Source organism: Macaca nemestrina, chromosome 14 (assembly GCF_043159975.1).
Source record: "Macaca nemestrina isolate mMacNem1 chromosome 14, mMacNem.hap1, whole genome shotgun sequence".
NCBI classification, from domain to species: Eukaryota; Metazoa; Chordata; class Mammalia; order Primates; family Cercopithecidae; genus Macaca; species Macaca nemestrina.
Genome location: NC_092138.1, coordinates 29580775 through 29604336, shown reverse-complemented (window position 1 = coordinate 29604336; position 23562 = coordinate 29580775). Strand labels below are relative to the sequence as shown.

The following is a 23562-nucleotide window of genomic DNA, read 5'->3' as shown; positions in this document are numbered from 1 at the left end:
TTCTCTCCAAATGCCTTTTGGCATTTGACAACATTTCATGCCTCTTCCTCTTTCGGTTTTCATCCTTGTTTCCTCTCCCTTCTCCCACGACCTCGGTAGTCTTCTTTTGCAATCCAGATTCTCAGACTTCGGATTTTTCTCCCACTGCCCCTTTCCTCACTGTCCTATAACTAGAAGCACCTTTTGGTATAGCCCCATATCCCAGTTTCCTCTTTCCCAAGTCCGGCAGCATCTCAAGGACATCTACAAGAGGGATACCTAATTTCAGGGTTCTCTGAATTATCTGTGGAAAACATTGTCTAAAAAAGTAATTTCATCCTTATTCATGCTACCAGACCCACACTCACAGAATTTTTCTTTAATGGAAAGTCTCTTGCAGATGTATAAATGAGTGTTAACATATTTAAAAGCAAAACTGAACAATTCCCTGGCATTTGAATTTTCTCCTTCCTTCCAACCCTCTTCTTTTCATTTTCTCGTTTATTATTAAAAACATTTTTAAAGGATCTCCATGCTTCATATTTATCTACTATAATTTCCCCTCCTCAGTGTCTCAGGGATGGGGAAAGAGGATTTTTTAAAAAACATAATAAAAAACAATTGGGAGAAACAGGGCCAGTGGTGTTGGGGTGGGTGGTGGAATTGTGATTTTTGACTCCAGCAGACAATGATGCTGGAGATACAGGGTTTGTATTTCTCTCTGGCTGCTCACTTGGGATTGATGAAGGTTGGCTAGAATCAGGGAGTTGAAGAGAGGTTGACAAATGGTCTTTCACTCTTTTCTGACAAGGCTGTTCCCATGGAGTGATGGAGAATAATGAGCCTTGGGAGAACTATGGGAGCTCTCATACTCCTTCCCCGGCCAATTTTTTAGGGAGTGAGAGAAACATGGCCTGAACAATACTTGTGTGTCAGGATATTTTTGAAGCTACAGTTGTTGATTTGCATGGGAAAATTTATGTCTTATTTCTTGGCCCACTTTACCATAAGGACTCCTCAGTTTCTTACTTCAATGGGTCTTCTATGACAAACACACTTTATTAACTCTAAGAGTGAAATTTATTTTAGCAGATAATTAGCATAGGTCACTTATGCTTAAAATAGAGTCAAATTTAACCTACTAGCTGTTATAAAGGACAGATGACAAATTAAAATCCACATAGAAGCATCGAGTCTTAAATAGTCTGAAAGTACTACTTCTAAGAAGGGTGGGCATAGGCGAAGGGAATGGTGGACATGTTTCAGAATTTCAAACAGCCAATTTTAACCAATCTTTTCCTCATTTTGTTTTCCTTCTGGGGGTCTTATGCTAAAGTGAAATGAATAGCCATAAGGCTGGCTTCAGGAGAAAGATGGTCTAAAATAAATGGATAATTATAAGCAAAATTGGTCTTGAATGATTGAAAATTGATAAGAATGTGCTTGTCTCCTGATTTGGCACGTTGAGTTAGACTCAGGAGTACTGAACTTGTATTCCAAATGCTTTGGTCTTTTTTGATATCCTATTGGATAGTCATAAACAGGCTAGAAAAATAGAAAACTAGAATTTATTCTCTTTGAACTGACAAATCTGACCAGTGGGCTGCATTCTTTGTATCTGAAAAATCTTGGTTTTGATTGAAAAAGTTAATTTTACAAAGCAATTTTCTTTTTTTAAATTAAATTTCATTATTTTTTTTGAGACAGGGTCTCATTTTGTTGCCCAGGCTGGAGTGCAATGGCACAGTCTTGGTTCACTGTAGCCTTGACCTCCCCAGGTTCAGGTGATCTTCCCACCTCAGCCGCCTGAGTAGCTGGGGCTATAGGTGCACGCTACCACGCACAGCTGATTTTTGTGTTTTTACTACTGATAGGGTTTCTCTGTGTTGCCCAGTCTAGTCTCAAACTTCTGATCTCAAGAGATCTGCCTGCCTTGTCCTCCTAAAGTGTCATGAACCACCGTGCCTAGCCTACAAAACAATGTTCTATGAAAAACTATAGTTACTCTTTGATTATGTAATTGCTGGAAGAGAAGAAAAACATGGAATTTCTAAAATGACAAACTATATTACTTATATTTTAATATCTCATAAAGTTTGAAATAGACATTTCAAACATAAACATGTATAAAAATTTTTATAAATTAAAATATACAATTAAAACATTATTAAATTATTTTATTATAAAATTGTAGAATCAAAAAACATAAATTTAAGCAATTTTTTTAAAAATTTATTTTGGGATTTCCCAAAGAGTGATGGAGAATAATGAGCCTTGGGAGAGCTATGGCAGCTCTCATACTCCTTCCTGGGCCAACTTTTTTAGAAAGTGGCAGGAATATACCCTGTTCAGTATTTATTGTGGCTTAGGATATTTTTGAAGCTATAGTTGTTGATTTGCTTCAAACTTTAAAAAATTTATTATAAAATTATGGAATGTAAAAAAATTTATAAAACTGAAATTTTCAAACTTTCAGAAAAGCAGAGAGATGAGATTAATGGCACTCATAGACAAAAATAGAACATAGATTGTAAACATTTTGCTATATTTGTGTCATGATTATTTTTTGCTTGTCTTTGAAAATATATTGAAGAAAATCACATTTTGCCCCTAAATTCCTTAGTACAGATTTCTAAAAAATAAGAACATTTTCCTGTATAGTTACAATATCATCTTTTCAAACAAAATAAAAAATCGTTTTTTTGTATCATTTGTTACCCAGTCCACATTCAGATTGCCTCAGTTATTATGAAATGTCCTTTTAGTTTTTGAGACAAAGTCTTGCTCTTTCACACCGCCTGAAGTGCAGTGACACAATCATAGCTCATTGCAGCCTCAGACTCCTGGGCTCAAGCGATCTGCCTGCCTCAGCCTCCGGAGTAGCTAGGACTATAGGTGCACACCACCACGCCTGGCTAATTTATTGTTTTTGTAGAGATGGAGGTCTCACTACATTGCCCAGGCTGGTCTCAAACTTCTGGCCTCAAGTGATCCTTCCAGCTTGGTCTCCCTGAAATATCTTTTGTGGCTGGTTTGTTCAAATGAGTTTCTTCTAATCAAGGGATGCACATTGCATTTGATTATTTAGCTCAATACTTTTTTAACCTAGAAAGTACCCTCACTCTTTGTTTATGTATTTATTTAATGAAATTGACTTGTTGAAAAACTAGTCAGTTGTCCTGTAGAATATTTCCCCTTCTGGAATTTCCCGGTTGCTTTTTATGGTGTCATTTAACTTTTCACTCTGTTTTCTGTTTTTCTGGTTAACTGGAAGTTAGTTCTAAAGGCTTTTAGTCCTGATATAACAAAATACCAAAAACTGGATGACTTACAAACAACAGAAATTTATTTCTCACAGTTCTAGAGACTAGCAAGTTCAAGATCAAGGCACCCGCAGTTTTGGTATCTGGATAGGACCAACTTTCTGGTTCATAGATTGACCTTCTTGCTGGGCCCTCACATAGTGGGAGAGACTAGCTCTCTGGGGCCTCTTTTATAAGGGCACTAATTCCAATCATGAGGGTTCTGTCCTTATGACCTAATGACCCCCTAAAGGCCCCACCTTCTAATACCAGTACCTTTGGGGTTAGGATTTCAACACATTAATTTTGGGAAGACATACACGTTCAACCCATTGCAAGGTTTAGTTAGATTCAGGTTCAACTTCTTTTTTTAAAGAATATTTCATAGGCAATAATGTGTATTTATATCCCATCATTAGTGATGCTGAGATGATCACAAGGTTAGGGTGGTTACTGCCTATCTCCTCCATTATATTCCCCCTTGGGTCAAATCAGTAGTCTGTGACATGAGCTTTGTACTGTGTATATTCAGTTATATTCTGTATCAATATCTACTTGATTGTTTTAGCATTTATTAATCATCCTTGCTTGAGATGATTATTTCATTAGGGTTTAAAAATGGTGAATTTCTAATTCTCTAATTCTATCTACATGTTTTAGCTGGCATTTTTCTATAAGCAGACCATTTTCTTCACAACTGGGTTATTTGGCTACCCTGAAACATAGTTCCTTCTGGAAAGGCAGAGCATATGTTTATTTCTGTCTTTTCAAAATTACTGGTGTTTGGAGTGAAGATTTAGTGAGTTAACCACCTCCACAGGTGACAAAGGAATTTTGTTTTGTCTCACTTTTGCTTTTTTAAATACCACTGTGGATGCTTGGATTTTTATATTTAATTTGAATGGATTAGGGAATAAATGAGAAGATAGTTTTTATCTGTTTCTGCAGTTTTTATGTGGCTATGTGAACTTACATTTAAAAATTTCCAGAAATATTTTAATTCCCCTTTAAAAATATAAACTATGTCATACTATAGAGCAAGAGAAAAACCAATCATGTAAAAAGTAAATAGTATAGTTTAAATGAATTGTGGTTAAGCTTAATTGGTAACTAATTAGTTTTTTATTTTCTTTCTATTTTTATCTGCTTCAGAGCCTCTTCAGCGGTTTAGATCTTCTATGTATCAAATTATTCTAATCTCTTAAAAAGTTTAAGAGCTAAAATACAACACAATGACCACAGGAATGCCTTTGTCCTTTTCTGGCTGGGTACACCTAAGGCAACTTCTTTTCCGCTTCTTTGTTCTCTTCTTCTTTCTTATTCTTAAATCACCTTCAATATTGGACCTGCCTCAAGATGTTTCTGACATTTTCTTTTCTTTCTTTTTTTTTTTTTTTTTTGAGATGGAGTCTTGCTCTGTTACCCAGGCTGGAGTGCAGTGGCACGATCTTGGCTCACTGCAACCTCCACCTCCTGGGTTCCAGCGATTCTCTCACCTCAGCCTCCTGAGTAGCTGGGGTTACAGGCGTGCACCATCACACCCAGCTAATTTTTTGTATTTTTCCTAGAGACGGGGTTTTACCATGTTGCCCAGGCTGGTCTTGAACTCCTGACCTCAAGGGATCTGCCTGCCTCAGCCTCTCAAAATGCTGGGATTACAGCTGTGAGCCACTGCGCCCAGTTATTTCTGACCTTTTCTACAAGTCTTCTTTCTCTGGAGATGACATTATGTAATACCACTGTTCAATAGATGTTTCTCTGATGATGAAACTGTTCTATAATCTGCATTGTTCCAGCCATTAGCCATATGTGACTACTGAACACTTGAAATGTGGCTAGAGCAACTGAAGAACTGAATTTTGCATTTTACTTAATTAATTAAAATAGAAATGCAAATAACCATAAGTGGTTAGTAGCTACCATACGAGACAGCAATGATCAAGAATTTAGCATTTAAAATCGATTCTGTTTTGTTTTCAAAAATGGAGTCTGACTGTTACAACCCAAAAGAACAATAGGTTAAATTAACATAAATCACCAAACACTACATACACATTTGGGAAATCCAAACCTGATTTTTTTCTTGTGATAACCACACCGCCTTTTGATTTTAGCCTTGGAGGTAATGGAGTATGGCAGAAAAAACCCTGTATCAGCAGCTGGAAGACTCACCTTCTTTTCCTAGCTCTGCCATATATTGAACAAAAGAGTCAAAGTCCATTCAGATGGTTGAAGGGCCTTGGAATTTTGTTTTTGGTTTACACATACAAGTTGGAGGGCAGATGCGTTAGCCTCTTGAAATACCCAGAAACCACTTATTTCCTCATCTAAAAATCAGGTATGACAGCATCATTTAATTATCCTGGGAATCAGATGAAGCACTGCACATGAAAGCATTTTGTAACATTGTAGCACTGGGAAATGTAAAGAACTTTTACTGAAATATAAAGGCGTATGATCAACTGAATATACCTCAGATAATTATGATTTGACTGTATGTATTGAATATAACCTGTAGTGGGCCCCTTGGTAAACAACTTACAGTTTTGTTGCAAGTTTTAGCCAAGAGAAAATTTGTTGACTAGTCATGCCCTATATTGGCCACATGATGAGCAGCAATGTATTAACATGCAGTGCACCTTACAGAATTCAAGAATGTCTCAGTGTCTTGTGAATAGGAAGTTGAAATACAGTGGTATGCAGAAGGCTGGCTCGGTCGGAGCCTTGGATTGTCCTCTGGATAGATGTTTGTGCAGGTTGTATTTGATTCCAGTTGGCCATGAAAAGCTCGTTGCTCTAAAGAATGAGAATATACTTGGTTTGGCGTTTACTAGAACTATCTGGGGAACAAATCTTGGCGTGGCCCCCAAACCAAGCAACAAAGATTTGGAAGTGGAGCAAAGTGGGATGTGGTGGTGGCTCGGGGAGGGAGAGAAGGAGGAAGGGTAGAAGAAAGGAGGGAGGAAAACCTATGCTTCAATGCCTAGGGCTTCTTTCCTGGAATGGATCTGAGAGTCTGGGATTGGGTGGCTAACATCTCATCTCTAGAAGGGAGAAAGAACTGGGTGGTGATTGCTTTATATTTTCTACTGGACTTCACTACAGAATAGGTGAGTGGAATGGGCTACTATAGTCCAGACATTAGGGAGAGAACAGGTTTGTGATACATTAGAAAACTTGAATGAGCCCTTCCATGATTCTCTCTTACCTCTTTCTGCTTCCCTTTCTGAATCCCCATCCCGAAGTTGTGGAATTAGCAAATCTATTATGTGAACAACAGCAAACTTACTAGAGCCCTTGGCTCCACCTATCTCCCTGTTTGTGTCAGTTCATTCTGGATGCTTTTAGTCTGTGGTCTTCATTCACTCTTTTTATGGGGAAGTAGAAGGAGTGGGAGAGGTTGTGAGAACAGCTGGGTCCTCCCAGTTGCTGGAGTGGTTATTTTAAGCTTTGTTTAATGTGTCCAGAGACCCAGATGGCATTTTTAACTAAGCTGCTTTATTAAATCTTGTGATAAAGCATAGTGATGTTTATTGAAAAGGCAGACACACATCAGCAACATTATGTGTGAAACTTGCTCTAAGAATTTTCTATAAAACATCTGTTCTCTTTGAGCCTTTTGTGAACTCTGGAAGTTTGCTAGTTTCTATACGGACTTGAGGACAAGAAGTTGGAACCCACTTTTGGAGAAGTCCAAGCATAGGTATTGGAGTCATTAATCCTAACTCTCTCAGTTTTAAGGCCCCGATACCCTTCTGTTAGACAACAGTAACATGAACAAGCACTGTAATAGCATTTAAACAAGATTATTTGGAAATAATGGACAAGAAAAATTAGTATAAATTGTTCAGGGATTTTAAAATTAAAGATAAAAAGCTAGGGCTTCAATGGCCTGTGTCAGCCTATAGCCTTAAGAGTTAATTCACAAACATTCAAGGTTTGGCCAATACACCTCCACTACTTCTACTTACCACAGTCAAAGGGACATTTTTAGATTCTTTCATCTGATTTGACTCTCTTAGTTACAAATAAGAGGATATCTAGAATATATATGTGACTCGTTAAAATGAAAATCCACCTTCTCTGAGTCTTCAAATATCTTTCATATCTTACATTTTTAGTGACATCAACTTTTGGAGTCATGTCTGTAGTTGTATGAAAAGAAAAGTTTCAGGAACATTCAACCTCAAAAGTTCTTTTTCTTAGTCTGAAGTCATGGAAGCATTTGACTTTTACTTTCTCTTTTGAAGTTTAGACTAGTAGGTATTTTGTATAAATATATTTAATTATTGCCTTTGTATTGTTTTTCTCTAGTAAACATCCTGGTTTTTAGCTATCAATATCCAGTTTTACATTTAGGGATTTTTAATGGAAAGAGAAAGGAATCTGAAATCAGAGGACAAGAATTTATTCTACTTGACAAAACACATACAAAATACTGGAAGGAGAGTTTTACAACAAATATTTAATATCTATGACGTAAAAAGGTTTTCCAAATCAAGAAAAATCAAACAATTCAATACAAATATCATCAATACCAACACATGAACAGGTGGCCAACCCTATTAATAACCAGAGAAATATAAATTAAAACAATCCATCAACTTGTAAAAAAGGGTGAAATTACCCAGAGTTGGTGTAGGTGTTGGAAAATTGTCATGTTTGTATACTGTTTATAGAAGTTAAATTGCCACAACTTTTTGGCCAGGCAATTTGGAAGTATATATCTAAATTAATAGAGTAGTTGTCTTAATAACCCAGGAATCTCTTAATCTAAGAAACTATATTGTAGATTTTTCTAGAATAAATGTACAAACTTCTGTGTACAAGGGTACTCACTGCAGCATTTTGCTAAGGAAGAACTCAGAAAAAAAATCTATATGTTCAACAGAGAACAGGTACATAATTTATGACACAACCACATAATATACACCACTAAAATAAAGGATATAAATTTATACGTAGTATGAAAAAGATGTGAATGATAGCTTGTTGGTGAAAAAGAGCAATGACTGGAATATTGTGTGTAATGTAATCCTGCTTTTCTCTATATTATGTAGGCATAGAAAATAGGATTAGAAAAACATACTCCAGTCAACAGTGGGTATCGCTTGGGTGGAGGGAGTGTAGGATGGGGAAGGAGAGTCCCTTTTCCTATCCCATATACATCTCTGGATTTAAAAGATCATACGTGCATTTGCATTACCTTCAAAATTAAAACAATAATGAAGACAAAAGGAGAAGTTTTGGATTTGAATCATGATACTATTGTTTGCAACTTACATGACTGTGGGGAAGTCACCTCCTGGGGTTTATTTCCTCATTTATAAAAATAGGGAAAGTAATAATACTTGTCTGTGTATCTTCTAGGGTTGTTGGGAGGATTGAATGTGATAATGGGTTACAGCATTATGAATTATTTTATTTACTCATATAATACAATTATTATAAAAATATTTTACTCTGATTAAAATAAAAGAAGGATGAGTTTGTGTGTGTGTTTTAGTCCCAGTAGCTTTACTAACCAGAAGGCGCCTGCTGATGTGGTGATCACAGTTGCTTTGGTGCAGCTTCCTCTTGACTTTTGGCATTTCTCCATGCTGCTAGCTAAGGCTGAGGTGATGACTGCTGAACGTGTGATCTCCTCCCCATCCCAGCACACATTTGTATGCGTACTCACACTCATGCACACACAAACACACACATGCGCACTCAGTACATGAAGTGGCAGCAGCTGCTTCAGCGTAGACTTTCACACAACATAAAGGACTTTTTTGGTGTGGTCTGTGCATTATTTCCTGTTAAGCATGAGCTGAGTCAGTGCCATGCTTTTCCATCTGAAACCTTTCTGAGGCTCAGGCTCTCCCCTCCATGCCCAACCCATGGCCCCCTACTGAAGCCAGATCTTAATCTGCTCATTTCATGAGGATTTTCAAACCGAATGGACTGGGCCATGTGAGAGATTACTGAAAGGAACAGACCAAGCAGAGGCTAAGAGACTCCACGCTAATCTGCTGAGTCGTCTGAAAATGCACAGCTGCAGGAGCTCACGGTGCTTTAAAGTACTTTGGCAGGATGTTTGTCAGGGGGCCTGTTCCTGCAGCCCTGCTGAATGTTTGGTTAGGAGGCATAATCGTTTTTTGGACAGGATCTCCCAAATGTAAAGTGATAGATGCTAATGTGGAATATAATACAGAAGATCCAGCTTGGCTGTCATAAATAACAGTAAATTGTTTAATCTTGCTGAGTTGTAAATCTATGATTGCCAGAGGTCTTTAGTTCACTGGAACGTAGTATGGGGGCAGGGGCACTTAGTAAATAGGCAGTTATTATTTTCCAACCGGACAGAAACTGGTCTGATGGAATTTATCTAAAGATGTATACAAATGTATTTTAATTAATTGTGACAATTACTCAGAGAAAATGCATGGCCCTAAAGAGGCTGAGGGTTTTTTTTTGTTCTACCTATAAAGGTATATGTATATTCACCTATATTCTACCTATATATAAATAAGAGAATGAGTTTCTGTTTTGGGGATATGTATTTATGTGTACCTATATAGGTAGATAGACACATACATAATTTCTGTCTACCTATTAAGGTGCGGTGCCAGATGGAAAGTATTTTTAAGCATTTAGATAGTTTATTCTATAGCATATGTGTGCACATAACCTCTCCATAAAGCTTTGTCTCTTTTCTGGATATATTTAACAAGAGGCTAGAACAGAGTCCAAAATGTCAGAAATGTTTGAACATTCCATAGAAATGAAGGAGGTGTTTCCAAATGACCTACGTTTCTATGGCAATAAATAGAACTTGTGCTGAGCTGGATGGATCAGGAGTAAGGAATTTAAGTGGTGTGAGTATGACTATTCCAGGCAGAAATCTACCTTTTAAGAACAGCTTTGTGCAGTGAGCTCAACAACATTGATCAGGTAGCAGGCCAGTTCGGCAGTGCCAGTTGGAGACACAGATGGGGACAATCAAAGAAGATGCAGGTCAGGACAAGGATGCAGACATGTACCTGTCACTACCATGGACTTCAGCAGCTTCTTAGTGAGCAGGTTTATGATTAAAGAATAAATACATCATTTATATGTAAGCATATTACAATTAATTTGCTGTTTAGTTATTGGCAAACTACATCCAGATTTTAGTTTTTAGGTTTTTTTTTTTTTTTTTGAAACAGGTTCTTGTTCTGTCATTCAGGCTGGAGTGCGGTGGTTATCCTAGCTCACTGCAGCCTTAAATTCCTCGGCTCAATGGATCCTCCCACCTCAGCCTCCCAAGAAGCTGGGACTACAGGTGCACGCCACCATGGCTGGCTAAGTTTTCTTATTTTTTGTAGAGATGAGGTCTTGCCATGTTGCCCAGGCTGCTCTTGAGCTCCTGGCTTCAAGCCATCCTCCTATCTTGGTTTCCCAAAGTGTTGGGACTATAGGTGTGACTCACCATGCCTGGCCTACATCCAGTTTAATTTATACCACAGTGTGGGTTTAGTCCTCAAACATGTTTTTGTTTTACATATAACAATTTGAGGTAAAAGAACATTTTTATATTGGTCAGTAATAGTACATTTAAATAATGGAAGACTATATCCATTAAAATCATGTTGTGGAAGAATATTCAGTGACATGGAAAGATTGACTCAAGGGCAAGTGAAACGTGTCAAGAGTCTGTTAGGTACTAGACACTGTAAACTGGGTCTTGCCTGTGTTACTTCCTTGCATCCTCCATCACGTGATCTTTTAGATAACAAAACCGAGATACATAGGGATTTGAGATCTTGCTCAAAGTCACTCAGGCAGTAGGTGGCAAAGTCAATTCTTACGTTCTTTCCCATTGAACCCCCAAATCTCAGCTTACTTCAGGGTACTCTGCTTTCTTGACTCAGACCCAGGTAGACCCAATGGACACTTGTAGTTCTTATCCTGGGATCCAGCTGGGATGGTCACCTCATAAAATGGCAACAAGTGGGACCCTTTCTTGTTACCTTAAAGATTTCAGAGTACTTCCTACGTACTGAAATTGCCTAATTACCAGGAAGGACATACTTCCAATTTTTACCACCTCCATTTTGCATCCAAGGAAGATTAGATTTCTTGATCTTCTCAATGAAATCTTGAGAAATGGGTGGGCCGATTGAAGAACAGAACTTGGGCTGTACTTCTAGATGCCTGTGACTTTTCTGTATTTGTTCAGATATTAGGAATTGATTGTGAAATCCACGTTGTTTTGATGCTAATGAACTCTCATCTCTCTCTCCAGCATGTGTATAAAGACTTCCATAGGTACAGGAAGTTGAGGATGAGCTCTCTTACTTCCAGCTGGTCTCCATGTAACAAATCATATAACTGCACAATTATCCAAATGCAAATGAAGAAGTCCCTTGATGTTTGAATAACCACATTCATGCCTTGAGTTTGTTATTTCTTGAAATTGCCCTTATCTGTCTCCTGTTTACCTATGGACAACACTACTTAAGGGCTGGCACTCTGCAACCCATGGCAGCTTGGCTTTGGGGTTTCTTCCAGTGTTTTGTTTCTGTTTTTAACCGACAAGACAGGAAACAAGCATCTTTCTGTGTATGGCTTGCAACAGCACTTACAGATGGACATGGTGGAGGCTGTGTGGTCCTGGAGAACACTTCCTCTGTGAAGCATCAAGGAAGTTTCTGTTCGTTGTGTCTTCACTCTCTCCAATTCACTTGGGGAGTGATAGGGATTATAACACAGTAAGCAGAGGTACTGGAGAACGTCATGCTTAATTTTCTTTTCTTTATTTTTTCTTAAATGACATTTAAAGCTAAAAGAGAATCACAAAGGGTAAGTCTGATTTAAGAGAGTTCACACATGAAAGCAATCCTGCTTTCACGAGTGTTATGTCACAGGAAAAACTCACTGAGAGTCAAAATTATGCACCTACTCTGAGATTTTAGGTTGAGTGTTTAAATATTACCTCGCTGCTCTCTAGGACTTTAATTTGAGCTAATTAGAAACTGAACTCATACTAAAACTAATTTAGGAAAGAAGTTGTTGATGTTCTGAAGAAATACAGCTGTCAGAAATAAGATCATTAAAAAACCATAGTTGTATATGGCACAATATGTAAAGGAATAGAATAACATTTTATCTTTCTTGGGACACTAGTCTAAGGCATGTGAAAGGGCATATTGATTCCCTTGGCACCTACTATGCCCATTTGCAGGTGAAAAAGCCCAGTGACATAATTTAGGTGAGGTTTAAGGCTTGATGGGAGGCATTGGTGCCATTAGAAGGACAGACATAAAGAGTTCTTAAGCAATGGCGTCATGGGAAATAATTGCACACTCCTTTCTACTATGTGTTCATTTCCTCAAGCATTTTAGAAGTCATAGCTGGGTAGGAACAAATTCATCCTGAGTCTGTCTGTGTGTTTGGGAATGCATATGCCTCACAGATGTGTCTGCAGGGTCTGTGTGATAATGTTCATATATGTGATAGATGTGGATCCTGGGATGTGTATCTGTGTGCCTCCTGTGTGTGTGTGTGAGTGACAGTGGACTAGGGTCCACTTTGCCCCCTTTTCCATGTGGGAGTTGAAGGAAATGCCCCTTAGTGGCAGTAACATCTACCTGGGTGTGTGTACCTTCTGGAGGACTGGGTGAAGTTGCCCTTCTTCCAGCCAAAGCCAGACCCTATGGTGTGGGACATTCAGTGGGGAGCAGCAGAATGCCATGGCTTGGTCCTCCCTGGGCTGTGGTCTGGATTTCACTGGGGAATGAAAGTCAGATATTGCTTGCTTCAATGCTGTAAACAAAACTAAGGCTAATTATGTAAGTAAACCATTTTTTCCTTGAAAGGTAGCGGTCTGCTGCATTGACAGAGGATAGTATTTCTAGAACTTTTTCAGAGAGTCAAATGGTAGTTTAAGGGATAATCTGCTATCTAAAGATGAATTTTAAATGTTGGAGGGGGTTGTGGGATTTGGGGAAGACAATAGAATAATTTGTGTCATAGTTAATTTAACAAAGAATTTTTGTTTGTAGAATCTGATCTTCGGTGGATTTTAGCAATCCTCTTCTTTCTTGGCTTTTCAGATAAAGACATAGAGCCTCAGAGAAGTTAAATGATCCTATGTCAGGGGTAGAGTTAAGACTCATACCTATGCCTTTTAACTTCAAGTTGGGTGCTTTTTCTTTATACAAAAGGGCTTCCAAAAGTTATCTTTCTTTTTATCAATGATTAGATCTTGAAAGCCATACCTTTTCTGATGACATTTATCCTGGGATAATTGGCAGAGAGAGGTGAATAGAAGAGAAGACATAGACACACAGAGAAGAAAGTGACATGAAAACAGAGGCAGAGATTGGAGTAATGTGAACACAAGCTCAGAAATATGTGGAGCCATCAGAAACTGGAAGAGGCAAGGAAGGATCCTCCCCTAGAGCCTTTTGATGAGGCAGGCCCCTCTGACACCTTGATTTTGAACTTCTGGCTTCCAGAAATATAAGGGAATAAATTTTAATTGCCTTTAGCCACTAAGTTTATGGCAATTTGTTATAGCAGCCTTGTGAAGCTAATACAAACTTTGTGTTAGGTTGCAAATTTTGCATTCATTTCCTAGGACTTCCATAACAAATTACCACATATTTGGTGGTTTAAAACCACAGAAATTTATTCTCTCACAGTTCTGGAGGCCAGAAGTCAAAATTAAGCTATCGGCATGGCCACACTCTGTAGGTGCTCTAGGGGGAATCTGTTCCCTGCCTCTTCCAGCTTCTGGCAGCAGAATACATTCCTTGGCTTCCTGGGTTTGTGGCTGCATCACTCCAGTCTTTGCATTGGTCTTCATATCTCCTCTTCTTTGTGTCTATTCTACTAAGTACAAAGTGCTGCACCTTCCGTGATGGAAGTGGCCCAAATTAACCAATCTGCTACGAGGTAGCTGGCTGATCACTTGGGGAATGGTACCATAAGAAGACTCAGTGTTGGTCCCTGCTGCTGGTAGAGTAGGCACTCTGCAGTGGCCATAGCCAGGTCAGCCTTGGTGAGTGAAAGTCCATGTTGTTGAGCCCGTGCATAGCCTTCATCCCTGCCATGACGGCCATGGTATTAGACCATTCTTGCATTGCTATAAAGAAATACCTGAGGCTGGGTAATTTATAAAGAAAAGAAGTTTAGTTAGTTCATGGTTCTGAAGGCTGTACAAGCCTGGTGCCAGCATCTGCTTGACTTCTGGTGAGGCCTAAGGAGCTTTTATTCAAGGTGGATGACAAAGTAGGAGCAGGCATATCACACAGCAGGAGTGGGAGCAAGAGAACAAAAGAGAAGGTCCACATACTTTTAAACAAGCAGATCTCATGTGAACTCAGAGTGAGAATACACTTATCACCAAGGGCGTGGTGATAAACCATTCGTGAGGGATTTGCCCCCATGATCCAAACATCACCCACTGGGCCCTACCTCCAACACTGGGGATTACATTTCAACGTGAGATTTGGAGGAGACAAACATCTAAACCATATCAGCCACTTTGCTCATGAGCCCATTGGACAATGACAGGAATGGTTGGGGGAAAGACACTTATTGACATCCACAGAACTGGTCATCCTATTATTAAAATCCTCCTCTGCCTAGGTCACCATTTGGTGAATGTCCATATGGGATACAAATATCTTCACAATTTTCTGTGTCTTACCTTAGAAGCCCCATCACCCACTCTCACATCTCCTCCAGTACTTATCCCTCAGATGATAGGACAACATCCAGCAATACCTCTTCTCTCTGGTATTGATGGGTTAATGAGCAGATCTCACATAGGTAAAATTTCTGTATATCTAGAATTTAATCTTCTGTTAATTCTCCAATTATAACTAAAATATTTCAGGTTGAAACTTTATTCAAGTGTAATTACTCACTTTAACCTTCTTAAACAGAATGCATATTGCCTTTTCAAAAATAACTGAAATTTAATAAGATAAAAATTTATAATCTCTCCTACTTAACAAACTTTACATGTTTAGTTCTGCATTTTTCTAAGTCCTTGCCCCAAAGTGGGCATAATTTTATACTGTAATAGCATAAAATAATTTTGCATTTGATATTTTTGATTTAGCATTAAACTATTGCTTATGTTTCTTTCGCTACTGCTTAAGAAAATGCGGGTGGTTGTAATAAATAAACCTGAAATGTAGGCAATTTTTATTGCCTTAAAAACAATAGAACGTTATTTCTCACTCACACAATAGTCCAATGAGGATGTCCCTGGTGGGCAAAGACTCTTGTCTACCAAATGGGATTGGGACCCAGGTTCCTTCCTTCCTTGTGACTCTGGCATTGCCCAGATCCACATGATTACCTGTACTGAATCTGTAGGAAGAGAAATAAGCAGTGTAGAGATGATATATCTGTTTTCTAATATCCTCAGCCTAGAAGAAACACACATTACTTCTGTTCTCATTCTCATACTAGTTTATCACCCATTGTCCAAATGCACCATGTGGCCACACCTAGATGCAAGGGTGGGTTAGAAAATGTAGCCCCTGGCTGGGCAGCTGTTCCTCAGCATCAACTCTGCGCTATGAAAGTGCATCCTAAGTTTTTGTGGACTACTATCCCAGTCTGTCACCACTATACAATCTTCAAAATTTTCCCTTTAAATGGCTGAGAGAAAATTTCGAACAAAAGTTACAATATTTTTCAAATTCTTGATTCTCCAGACTTATTACTTGAGGGCAGTGGCTAAATTATATTCAGTTCTATATCAGAAGGTTCTTCCATATTACCTGTTTCCTGGTAGATACTCAATAAAATGAGTTGAATGACTACATAAATTTTAGCAAGACCATATGGAAAAAAATTCATCATGACTTTGGATAATAATATAGGGGTAATTATTGTCCTTTCTCTTTCCTGACTTGATTAATAGCACCACTATCCATTAAGTTATGAAAGGTAGAAAGCTGAGATTATTCTTGACTGCTTTTCTCACTGCTCCTATATTAGTTATTTATTGCAGTGTAAGAAATTACCATGAAACTTAGTGGCTTAGTTGGGGCTTGGTGGGGTCTGGAGGATCCACTGCAATATGGCTCAGTAACTTGGCTGGCAAGGTGGTGCTGGCTGTTAGCCTCCCATCTGATCTTCCTCCTTCCGCTCCTGCCACTCTTCAAGGTATTTTTCCCAGAGCAACCATTAATCATTCATTTTTTCCCATTAATTCAACAGATATTTATTGTATACTTACCATATGCCAGGTTTGTTCTAGGTTCTTGGGATATAGCAGTGAAAAAAAAAAGTCCTTGGGTCTTACATACAGTGGAGAAATAAACATATAATGTAGAAAATTAGATGGTAATATGTGTGAGCACATATATTTATTATCTCTCATTATTTCTATGAGATAGGAGATGGGTATTCTGGCTTGGGGACTCACATGAAGTGACAGTTACATGTTGGTATGGGTTTGGTGGTATGAAGGCTTGGCGGGGGCTGGAGGATCCACTGTGAGATGGCTCAGTCCCTTGGCTGCAAGGTGGTGCTGGCTGTTGTTGGCCGGCCTTGCTTCATCTTCACAGGGCTTCTTGAGCGTCTTCATGACATGGCGGCTGGCCTCTCCCAAAAAGAGCAGTCCAAGAGAGCAGGGCAGAAGTGTCCATGCCATTTATGGCTTCACCACGGAAGTCACACACAATTACTTCTGCAATATATACTGATTACCCAGATCTGCACCATTCAGTGTGGGAGGGGACCGCACAAAGGCACAAATGCCAAAAGGCAAGGACCACTGGGGCCATTTTGGAGGTTGTTTACCACAGCCCGTCTCTTCCATATTTCAGTCCACCTCATATTCTGTTCATCCTCCTTCCAGAAATATATCTCAAACCAAATGACTAATTTTCATTTCTGTGGGCTCTAGCCTAGTCCAAGACTCTGTCAACACTCGACTTGAAGAGTCTCCCATCTGATCTTCCTCTTTCTGCTCTTGCCCTACTTCAAGGTATTTCTCCCAGAGAAGCCATTCATCATTCATTCATTATTCTCCATTCATTAATTCAACAAATATTTATTGTACACTTACCACATGCCAGATTTGTTTTAGGTTCTTGGGATATAGCAGTGAAAAAAAAAGTCCTTGGGCCTTACATACAGTGGGGAAAAAAATAATATGGAAAATATTAGATGGCAATATGTGTGATCCAGAAAATTTGTAGCAGGGTGAAGGAAATAGGAAACAATAGAAAAGTTAGGGACTTCTGGCTACAGTATTATATAGGGCTGTCAAGGGTGCTGTTTCTGATTAGTTTACATTGAAACAGAAACCCAAAGGATGTTAGAGGGCAGGTATGTTAATATCTGGGCAAGTATTCTTAGCAGAGGAAAAAGAAAATGCAAGGGCCCTGAGGCAGGATCATGTTTGGTGTGTTTGAGGAATAGCTCTTCTGTTCCATTGTGGCTGGAACAGAAGAGTGAGGGCAGTGGAGAATGGTAGGTGATGGAGGTCAGATTATGTAGGGCCTTGTAGACTACAGTGAAGACTTTGGCTTTGTTTTGAGTTGGTGGGGGACAAGGAAAGCTATTGGAATGTTTTAGTGACTTGATGTGACTTCCTTTTTAATAGGACTATTTGGGCTGCTCAGCACATGATGTTTAAAAATGCAGTCAGGTCACTTCCACTGTTTAAAACCTTTCAATGAATTCCAGTTGTACTTAGAATAAAATCTAAGCTCCTTTAGCTATTATTACTATGTTATTATTAAAATTGACATCCTTTATTCTCTATTACAGCAGTCTAATTTCTTTCTAATATGTACCCCACTAGTAACTATTATTATTATTGCCTATTTGTTTATAATCTGTCTCCTCTACTTGAAAATATGTAGCCTGGGGATCTTGTGGATTTCCATACTAAATCATCCCAAGACCGCTTTGCTTTTGAGCTTTTTTTTTTGGTGGGGGGGATGTGTGTGTGTGTGTGTGTGTGTGTGTGTGTGAGTGTGTGTGTTTAATCTCTTCTGTATCTTTTTTTCCCCTGATCTCGCTGATTGTTATATTTGGTCGGTGACTGACCTCTAGCAATGATGGTGCCAGGGCAACTTTGCTGTTGGACTGTATGTTAAAGTTTGTTTTGGCTTGTGGGTTATATCAGTACTTATCAAATGAATTATCTGGAAAGAGAGGAGAGGATCTTATTAAAATACAGGTTCTTATTCAGTAGGCCTCGGGTGGTCCTTGAGGTTCGGTATTCTCTCTGTCTGTCTCTTTCTTTCTCTTTCTTTCTCTCTCTTTCTTCTCTCTTCTCTCTTTCTTTCTCTTTCTTTTTCTCTCTTTTCTCTTTCTCCTTCCTTCTTTCCTTCCTATTTCTTTTCCTTCCTTCCTTTCTCTTTTCCTTTCCTTTCCTTTCCTGTCCTGTCCTGTCCTTTCCTGTCCTGTCCTTTCATTTCCTGTCCTTTCCTTCTCGCTCCGCAGCCTAGGCTGGAGTGCAGCAGTGCCATCTTGGCTCACAGGTTCAAGCGATTCTCTCGCCTCAGTCTCCAGAGTAACTGGGACTACAGGCGTGCACCACCATGCTCAGCTAATTTTTGTATTTTTAGTAGCAATAGGGTTTCACCATGTTGGCCAGGTTGGAACTCGACCTCAGGTGATCTGCCCACCTCAGCCTCACAAAGTGCTGGGATTTCAGGTGTGAGTCACCACACCCAGCTGAGGTTCTGCAGTTCTATCAAGCTCGCAGGTGATGCCCATGCTGCCAGCCCTTTGAGTAACAAGGGGGCTTGATTACCAAGCTTGGCTGAACATTGGAATCACCTGTGGAGTTTTAACACTACTAATGCTGGGCTCTTGAGATCGCAATATAATCAGTCTGGAATGTAGTCTGAGTACTGGGATTAAAAAAGTTTCATAAGGGATTCTATTTTGTAGAAATATTGAGAACTACTAGATTGGATGCTATTGAATCCAATTTTAAAACAAAGTGTAGCAATAAATGTTCTTCAGGGCTGTGTTGCTGACTTTTTAAAAAGTCAGTTTTGTAGCTCTCGAAAGAATCTGGTTGCATCCACAGATGACCTCCAGATCTCTACTTAGCATGACTGGGTAATTTCTCCAATGCCTCCAGCACATGCTGTCACTTAACAGCAGAAAGAGAATTCCTACTTTCAGGAGAACAGTCATTCCTGAAGATTACAGTTAAAACATGCCTACAGATGATGAGGTTGTAGTAAATCAGTCCCCTTGCTTTCTGAGCTTGTTCTAAGTTAGAGTAAGCAGAAGAAGCAGAGAAGCACTCCATTTTTTTTTTTCTTGTAATCTCTGGCATGTGTACAGGCATAGTTTCTGAGTCAGTACCAAACTAAGAACTTCTTGTGTGATTCAAGTTAATCCCTCAGTTATCAAAAGCAGATGTTTCAAACTACTGAAGATCAATGAAGCATATCCTATTTACAGGTTAATAATTGACTACTAGATGTGGGTGCCCCAAATGGTCTTAGAGACATTAGAAAGGAGAGACAATGTCAGAGCTCCCCCTACTCTGCCTCCCCTAATCTAAAGCCCACTCTGTTCCTTTTGTCAAGAGATTGGCTGTATGCTAACAGAGCCTGGGGCACTTTCCTATTGAAATGCCTTTAATCCCAAGCAACTGGATTGATTTTATTTTATTTTTTTTGGATGGTTTAGATTGGACGACTGATTATTGGACAGAATGGAATCTTGTCGACACCTGCCGTCTCCTGCATTATCAGGAAGATCAAGGCAGCTGGTGGAATCATTCTAACAGCCAGTCACTGCCCTGGAGGACCAGGGGGCGAGTTTGGAGTGAAGTTTAATGTTGCCAATGGAGGTATGTGGTTCAGAATATGCTTAATAATCACGATTTCTTTCCTCTTATATTATTATAGTCTTAAAGTGACCCTTTGATGATAGACAAACAAGGTGAAGAGGACCAGGCTCAGAAAAATTTAGTGAGGTGCCCGAAGTAATCCAACAAGGAAGTGGCATAACGGGCTCATGAACCCATCTGGGGAGTCTGTTGGTCCCCCATACTCCTCAACACAAACAACTGAATAGTTGATGCTTATCTGATATGGAAGGACTCTGAATGTTAAAATTAAAACATACCCTGAAGGTCGTTGTCTGAATGACAATGACCCTCATTTTACACATGAACAAATCAAAGGCCTGAGAGGCTGAGTTACTGCTGAAGGCCACAGGGTTGATCAGGGTCAGATTAATGACTTTTAGCCCAAATCCTGGGCTTTCATTTTCCTACAGTGTTGACATTCTCTCAAAAATCATAGAATTATTTCACTTTTTCTTTTACTTACAGCAATTTATAGTTTGGGGGTCCTTAGTGAAGGGGGTGGAATATATGTATGAGGGTAAATTTCTTTTAAAAATTGAACACACACAAAAATAGGGAGAATAAGAAATAGATAACATGTACCCGTTATCTTGTTTTTCTATTTTGCTTATCTTTTTTTCTGAAGAATTTTAAGGCAAATTATAGCATAAGAACATTTCACACCCAAATATTTTTGTATGCCTCTCTTAAAAAGAAAGACATATTGCTGCATGACCATGTTAACATACCTAACAATAATAATGCTAATTCTCCGATACCACCTGAAAACTAATCTATAGTCAAAACTTTCAATAATCCCCAAAATAACATTATTATTATTTATAGCTGTTTTATTCAAATCAGGATACATCTAAGGACCATGCATTTGCTTGGCAAGTCTCTTAAATCTCTTTTAATCTAGAACACTGAGTTTGCATGAATGTGGGTAGGAGCCAAATTTTAACCAGCAACAGTTACCATTATAAATTATTCCTGATCCCAGGCAAAACAGTGCATTCTGAAGGGAAAACTTATCTATCCCTCCTTGCAGACGTTTTACACATTATCCAAACAAAGTGTATTCATGTTGAATATTTAAAAAAAACCCACAACATTGTAACCACAAAGCAGAAAATTAAACCACCAAACCACAAAGGTAGACAACAATCGAGGAATAAGGGAATAAATTATCTACAAAGTAACCAGAAAACAATTAGCAAAATGGCAGGAGTAAGTATTTATCAATAATAACCTTGCTTGTACATGGGTTAAACTCTCCAATCAAAAGATGTAGAATGGCTGAGTGGATCAAAAACGAGATCCAACTAGATGCTGCCTTACAAGAGACCCATTTTTAAACTTTAAGAATAGGTATATACTGAAAGTAAAGGGATAGAAGGAGATATTCCATGAAAAGAGTTACCAAAAGAGAGCAGAGATGCCTATACTGATCTCTGATAAAACAGGCTTCCAGTAAAAGCTGTTCCAAGAGACAAAGAAGGTCATGATTTAATGATAAAGAGTTCAACTTATCAAGAGGACATAAACAATTTTAAATATATATGCATCCAACACTGAAGCACTTAAATATGTAAAGCAAATATTAATGGACATGAAGGAAGAAATATACAGCAATATAACACTAATAGGGGACTTCAGTACCCCACTTGCAACAATGGGAGAGATCAACCAGACAAAAAACAAGACAACACTAAATTTGAACTATACGTTAGACCAAATGGACCTACCAGACCTATATAGAACTTTTCATCCAACAACAGCAGAATATACATTCTTCTCTAGCATACATAGAACATTCTCTATGATAGACTATATGTTAGGCCACAAAATAAATCTTGACAAATTCAAACAGATTGAAATCATGTCTAGTATTGTTTCCAACCACAATGGTATGAAGCTAAACATCAATAACAGGAGGAATCTTGGAAAATTTACAAATATGTGGAAATTAAACAACATGTTTATGACGAGCTAATGGGTCAAAGATGGGTCAAAGAAGAAATCAAGAGGGAAATTAAAAAATATTTTGAGATTAATGACAATGGAAACACAATGTATCAAAACCTACAGTATGTGGCAAAGTCAGTTCTAAGAGAGTTTATAGCAATAAATGCCTACATTAAAAAAGGAAAAAGTTCTAAATAAATAGACTAACATTATGCCCTAAGGAGCTAAAGAAAGAACAAACTAAACCCAAAGTGAGCAAAAGGAAGGAAATAATGAAGATCAGAACAGAAGTTAATAAAATGTAGTACAGAAAAACTAGAAAATATAAATAAAATCAAAAGTTGGTTCTTTGAAAAAATAAAATCTACAAACTCCTAGCCAGACTCACTAAAAAAAAGCGGACTCAAATAAATAGAAATGAAAGTGGAGACATTGCAACAGATACCTCAGAAATGAAAATGGTCATAAAGGATTATTATGAACAATTTTATGCCAACAAATTGGAGAACCTAGGAGAAATGGATAAATTTCTAGAAAAAATAACCTATCAAGATTGAATTGGGAAGAAACAAAGTTTAAACACTCCAACAACAAATAAAAAATTGAAGAAGTGATTAAAAACTTTCCAAAATAGAAAAGCCTAGGACCAGATGGCTTCATGGCTGAATTTTATCAAACATTCAAAGAATAATTATTACCAATACTTCTTAGACTCTTCCAAAAAATAGAGTTACAGGGAATACTTCCAAACACATTTTATGAGGTCAGCATCACCTTGAAACCTAAGCCAGACAAACATTGTAAGGAAAGAAAACCATAGGCCAATATCTCTGATAAATATTGATGAAAACCAAATTCAACAACACATCAAAGAAATTATGGATCAAGACCAAGTGGGATTTATCCCTGACATGCAAGACTGGCTAAACAGAATGAAAGATAAAAACCATATGATCATCTCAATTGGTACAGGAAAGGCATTTGGCAAAGTTCAGCATTCTTTCTTGACAAAAACTCTTAACACTTTAGGTATAGAAGGAAAGTTTCTCAACATAACAAAGGCCATTTTGAAGAAACCCACAGCTAACATCATAATCAACTGGGGACAATTGAAAACTTTTCCACTATTTAGTACCTGGCAGGGATGCCCACTCTTGCTATTTCTATTCAACATGGTATTGGAAGTACTAGCAAGAGCAATCAGACAAGAAAAATAAATAAAACTCATCCAAATTGGAAAGGAGAAAGTAAAATAATGTCTATTTATAGGCAATATAATCCTAAATACAGAAAATTCCAAAGATCACACACACACACACACACACACACACACACACACACAGATACACACACACAAATTTTTAGAACTAATAAATGAATTCAGTAAGTTGCAGGATACAAAATCAACATACAAACACCAGTAGCATTTCTATACATAAATAATGACCCAGCTGAAAATTATCAAAACAATTCCATTTATGATAGCATCAA

General features: G+C 38.2%; 1 protein-coding gene across 1 annotated transcript in view; it reads left to right on the top strand.

Moving 5' to 3' along the window:
* Positions 1-23562, top strand: part of LOC105491788 (phosphoglucomutase 5) — a 179925-nt gene that overhangs the window by 1596 nt on the left and 154767 nt on the right. Inside the window, exon 2 of the mRNA XM_011758449.3 lies at positions 19941-20103. Coding sequence (XP_011756751.1) covers positions 19941-20103 — 163 coding nt within the window. The remainder of the gene's footprint in view (positions 1-19940; positions 20104-23562) is intronic.